General features: G+C 45.1%; 1 protein-coding gene across 2 annotated transcripts in view; it reads left to right on the plus strand.

The window, feature by feature from the left end:
• The window catches only part of RAPGEF5 (Rap guanine nucleotide exchange factor 5), a 216,990-nt gene extending 211,397 nt beyond the window's left edge, over window positions 1–5,593 (plus strand). For both annotated transcript variants that reach the window (XM_019652001.1, XM_019652002.1), the window contains exon 26: window positions 1,472–5,593. In XM_019652001.1, the coding sequence (XP_019507546.1) occupies window positions 1,472–1,590 (119 nt within the window). In that variant the 3' untranslated portion in view covers window positions 1,591–5,593. The remainder of the gene's footprint in view (window positions 1–1,471) is intronic.
• Window positions 5,594–6,000: the final 407 nt, after the last annotated feature.

A 6,000-nucleotide genomic window follows, 5' to 3' on the forward strand; every position in this document is an offset into this window, starting at 1 on the left:
ATGGGCATAGTAAACTAATGTCAGCATTTGGGCTAAAATAATGGTAATCAAGCCCCTGATAAAGGCCACGCAAGTGTCAGTTGCAGTGGTTGGAACCATTCATTCTATCACCTTTTTAAGACCAAAATTTTAACAACAAAATTGTCTTTGTAGCATCACGTTTTCTAAACCAGTACTTACTAAACCAAAAGCAGTCTTTCAGTGTCCTCCAGAGAAGGCGTTCTAGAAAGACACCATTTTCTGGTCACTTTCATACAAATGGGATGGTAAAAACTTGAGCTCCTGGTGCTTTTACTTTTTTAAACCAGGAAGCCTTGTTTCTATTAAGAATTATAAGCCAGCCATGACAGACAAGCCTTAAATCGGTGTGGAATTATAAAAGGCATTGTCATAGAGGAGGAAAAAAAACGGCTTTTCACCAAGAGAAAAAAACTGCTGCGTTACAATGCTCAGCCTCCTGTAGGCCCCTCCCTTATGCTCAGGCAGCGCTCACCCCGCTGCTCCCAGCGAAATTCTGTGAAGCAAGAGGGTGTAAGGTCACCAGCACTCACGTTTACATTGCCTCTCTATAGTGCAGTTTAGCCATCTCCTGGTGCCTCGGGGTTTGGGGTTTTTTGTGGGGTGGATTTTGTTTGTTTTCGACTATGGGAAGTGGGCTTGCCCCATTGTCCAGGCTACCTTATCTCTGGTTCCTTATCAAAGCTGTCACAGCATGGCACGTATGTGTTCACAATGCACGCATGCTTCTTGTGGTCCTTTGGTTTTTTAACCACCCTGGATCTGGGAGTGGAAAGCCCTCTTAGCTTGTCCTTAACCGGATAGACATTCGCCCATCCGATACTTTCAGAACCTGCTTTGCCTGTTAACCATAGCTTAAGCTCAGTTCTGTGATATCCGTCCATTCAATTGGTCCCTTTTTTTTATTCTTTCAAAAAATGATACCAAAGAACAATACAAAGTCTACAAAAAAAAAAAGAACTATTGTGTTCATGTACTCACCAGATTAGTAGTGATTTCTGACAGTTCCAGACTGAAATAAAAGAGCCAGCAAAAGCCATATAAACGGGCAATTGCTGTGACAGGGGACCACAGACAATGGACCCAAGAGCCAGATGGCCTGGGTTCCAGTTCTGCCACTTACTTGCTGTGTGTCTGTGCTGTTTCCCCTTCTGTAAGCAGGGATAATTACATAATCACTAAATGCTATGTGATATTAGGCAGTAAATGCTGTAGAAGCATTGGTTAAACAAATACCTTGCCACTGTAAGTACCTGACCTGAGGAACCTAGTCTGAGCTGAAAAAGCAACTGTGCTGTTGGGAGAAAGCTTTCTCTTCTGTGATTCTGACTAACAAGAGCCTGCCTGGTAGATTTACTCCAAGCCTTAATGTTTGGTTTTACTGGTATTTAGAAATAGCATTATTGCTCTCATGAAACTGCCTTTTTTTTTTCCTCCCCCCTCCAAAACTTAGGAGGTGACATGTCTCCAAAAGAGCACCAGGAGTTAAAATCCTACGTTAACCACCTGTATGTCATCGACAGCCAACAGGCCCTGTTTGAGCTCTCACACAGGATCGAGCCGCGGGTGTGAGCCCCACCACCCCACCGCCTCACGCCCCCTGGGACTGCAGCACTTTGAGCTACAGGAATGTCAATGCCAAGCACGTCACTTTCCTGCGAGAAAAGAAGTTGCTGAGTTTTATCAGTAAATCACCAGACACACACAGGATAGCCAACGAAAGCGTGCCCAGGAAGTGACGTCAGCCGCCAGAGACAGGGAGAGGGCTCTGCTCACTGCTCACGAAACCAGAGGGCAGAAGAGTCCGGAGCATTCCTGAAATGGGGAAGCCTGGTTCCTAATGCTGACATTGTTGATCCCACCCAATTTTCCATTTGAGGTGTGCTGGCGTCAAGAAGAGAGAACGTGTCTTATTACACGGTGATCAAATACTTCAGGAAGATGTGCATGAAACAGGGAGGGGAGTCACTCGGCCTGGTAGTAGGTTTTTGTTGCTAGGCTGTCAAGTAGCTTGTTTGAACACCTGAAGACAGTGATGGCGTCTCTATATTTCCAGGGAGAAGGCGTGGTCTCTGTCTACACAAACTGTGACATCACCCAAAGCCACTTGTGTCTAGGGAGTTAGCGAGGACCAGAAGCTGGCATCCATGCTCTGATTCCCAGCAGGGAAGTGTCAAGGCCTGCGTTTCTTTGCATCTACAATCGCTTTTGGATGTCTGCTTGCAGGTGAAATTCATTTCTGCGCCACTGATTTGCAACTATCGGCAAGTTAGATTTAGTTGCTTTGCCAATAAGGAAAAATAGGAATCTTTAGGAAATGGACTCATTGTTTCATTTCCAGGGATTTTCTTTATGTGTGCAAGCAGGCTGTGAGTGGGAACACACACATATTGGGAACAATATGATTTTTAAAAGAACGCAGTGCCTGACACACAGGCATTTTGGAACTGGTTGTTGAGGTGGCAGAGAGTCACAAAGGTCTGCTTTCTTGTGCCTGATGACACCCTAGTGTTTTGCATGCCTCCAGCAGGCTCCTTGCCCACAGCAGCCAATCCAGGGAGGGTAAGAGCGATTGAGTGTGTAAAGCACGTGGCACTCCCTGGGGAAGAGCACGGTATTAAGATAGCGGTGATTGCCATCTTACAGCAAGTGAGAAGAACCCCAAAATACCCACATGTCTGATTTATGTGGGACACTTACAGGTCCTATAGTTCACCTCCCAACCAAGACAGGGACCCTTTCTGTAATTTGTCTTTTTGTTGTTGTGATTCAGAGTCTTTTAAGTCTTTTTTTTTTTTTATACCCATCTTTATAGGTTAGGGCTCCTCCAGTAAATAAGACTCTTGCTAGTCTCAAGAACTGGTTAGAGTTCCCTCAACCTTCAAATGAACAAAAAAAGCTTGTGGGATACAATAAGGAAACCCACCCCTGCCAGCTAGATACTTGTCCTGTTGCTACAACACAAGGACCCAGCTTCGGATTTCAGGTCCATTCATTTTGCCACACAACGTAAACCCTGGTGCACTTCTCACCTCTCACACCTGCCCGTCTCTCAGGTGAGCTCTCAGAACTGCTCCCTTTGGTCATCAGCACCTCCTTCCTGAGCTGTGTCCGATGCTCTCTGACACCTTGATAGCAGTGCTGTTTCCTGGGCTCAGGAACCACACTGAGCTTAGGAGATCACTGGCAGGAACCACGGAGAGATTTTTGGTAGGACTTTCAGAGCGATTCGGTCTGTCCCAGCATGTAAAATTCAGTCCTAAAAACTAACAGGATCTTAGAGAAAGGCACCCTCCGGGCCTGGTCCGCTCACAGAAATGCTCTAGGAACGGAACGAGACCCACTGGAGAGACCAGCGCCGTCGGAACCAGGGCAGACAGACTTCTCGCACGTCTGCTCGAACGCTGGAGAAGCTTTCCCCGTGCCGGTTACTGAGGGTAGAGTGCGCTTACAGCACACACATGCTTTTCTCTGTGCTGGGCCAGTCTAATCATGTCAGGCCACTTTTGACATTGTCTTCATGTTTTATAACTCAAATGTTTATTCACGTAAGATCTGCAGTGTTGCATCTACACCTATTAGAGTTGTTCCAGTGAAGAACTAGTTCAGCGTGGCACCTGCTACTTAGACCTCAATTCAGATATGTACACAGCCCAACAAATCCACACATACATCAGGTTTAAACACGTTTTGATGGTGTCAGGAGAGGTCCCGCATGGCATGGGTGGAAACAGGCTGGGGAGAAAATGGCGCTTGCCCTCAGTTTCCTCCAGTTGTGGCTCAGGTGGTTCTCAAGGCAGCAAAGGGAAGGGAGTATCTCGTTTAATTTAGATTTGCTTTTCTATTCCTGTCTTCTGCATGTCAGAAATCTTCCAAATCGTTCTGAAATTTAATAACTATCTCCAGTCGTGCCCCAGACAGCAACTCTCTGAAATTTCAGAAGCTCTGAGAAGACGTGAATATGGAATTAAAGAATTCAAGGCAGAATTGTGGATGCCACGTTTAGCTCTTTCTAACGGATCTGCACTGTCCAACTGTGAGTGGGCCGCCAGGAATTTAGTTCCCCTAACAGGGGGTGCTGTATTCCTTCTGCAAATATTTGCCAAGGCCACTTTGGAAGAGGTTTTGTTCTGGCTAAAAGGATGGACTGGAGGATGTCTAGGCTCCCTTCCAAATCTCTTAGGTTTTTCTGATCGCGTAAAATCCACATTCATGCAGAAAATCTGTAACCAGCCACCTTCACCGGTGAGTGGTGCACAGGTCCTTCTAAGTGGGTTCTTTTTGCTACAGCACAACTCTCAGACAGCCCTGTGGTCTGTGGATTCATCAGCATCCCAGCAAAACAGCCCTGCTTAGAAGTGAGCACAGCACAAGCTCCAGTAGGCAAAATCTCAACCTTTTCGAATGTGTTTTTTTTTTCCCATACCCATTTGCAGATGCTCCAAAGATGACCGTGTTTCAGATTCACTCTTTGTTATAATCTGTACGATTGCCAAATGGTTGTAGTCATAAATGTTATGGCCTGCATCCACTTTATCCTAGTATCATTAATCATGTTTAGAATAAATTCATTTTCCTAAACCCCGATCCACAGACAAGTAAGGGGGCGCATACACTGGCCTCAGAAGCATGAGGATAAAGTAAAAACCCACCCCTCCCAGGTGGTAGGGAGAAGATGTCTCATTAAGTCATACCTGCCTCCGAGTGGGAAAAACAATAGCATGAAAGAGGGTGCCAGTGACTTCAGATCCCTAGAGCTGGGTTCACCCTGCTGCCCCAGTCCCAGCCATCATGTCCACCACAAATCCCAAACTCCATGTTCCTAAATGGCATGATGACTCCAAGCTTCTCAGAAAGTAGGCAAAAAACATGAAAATGAAGGGACGATCAGGTGCACTGCAGTTATCTGACATGGAGTTTCTTTTAACGCTTCAAATATGTCCTTAAAATTTCAGCCTGCTTATTAATGAGTGGGCCATTGTGCTTCAAACTAGTAGGGGAACACAGTTTTTAAAAATTGCCAAAAAGCTAGATGAAAATGTACTACTGTATAAAGCAAAGCTGTATATAGTAAATGTTTTTTTAGCAGAGTACTATTTATTTGCATAGCCTATTTATTGTATTCGTATTACACTGTTATTAAATACCGGGATGAAATTGATGACCTGAAGCAAGGACTCTTGCCTTTTAATGTATCATTAATTAGGACTGCTGTGACACTGTCAGCTTGCGTTAACAATTAGAAGATAGAAAACCCACAATCAGGGTCTCTACCTAACTTCTCAGGGACTACACTTCGTAGTTTTCCACCATTATAAGAGCTGGTAAATATGAAACACTGGTTGAATTACCAGCATTGCCATTAACAGTATTTTCTTTCTCAGATTTCATGCTTTCTGCTTCTGTACATATGACTGTGCTGTGTATTTATCAAAGCTAGTAAGCAATAATTTATATGTAAAAATGGCCAAGCAATATAAGGTGAAAACTGATATGTCACTGTTACCTTATCTTGTATTTTCAAGTGTTTTTTTAAAACTGATTTTCCAAATATAAGATTATGTTAAAGATACTACTTCTGCCTCATAGCGTCTTGCTTCGTCGGTGATGTGTGTGGGCTGCGTAGCCTGTGTGCTGGCAGTGTATTCGGCTCAGTGGTTCGGAGCTCAGGCATCACTTGCTCACTGAGAGAGCTACAGGGAGGTGAAGAGATTCTCATGCAGCCCATAGGCACTGAAATCACGCTGCTGTTGAGTTATTGGAAATCGCGTCAGGATTCTCACATCCTAGGATTTGGAGAATCCATCAACACCCATCATCACCTCATCCCACTGGAGTAGGACCAGGGATCTCCCTTCTCACCTGCCCAGATCCTGGGAGAGGCTTCGCATTCTGTTGGTGATGGCTGGGCCTACATGGAGGCCCTGACAGCACAAGAGCCACAAGTGTGGTAAAGCAGAGGGGTGGTAACGCTCTGGGGAA

Source organism: Hipposideros armiger, unplaced genomic scaffold (genome assembly GCF_001890085.2).
Source record: "Hipposideros armiger isolate ML-2016 unplaced genomic scaffold, ASM189008v1 scaffold_171, whole genome shotgun sequence".
Lineage (NCBI taxonomy): Eukaryota > Metazoa > Chordata > Mammalia > Chiroptera > Hipposideridae > Hipposideros > Hipposideros armiger.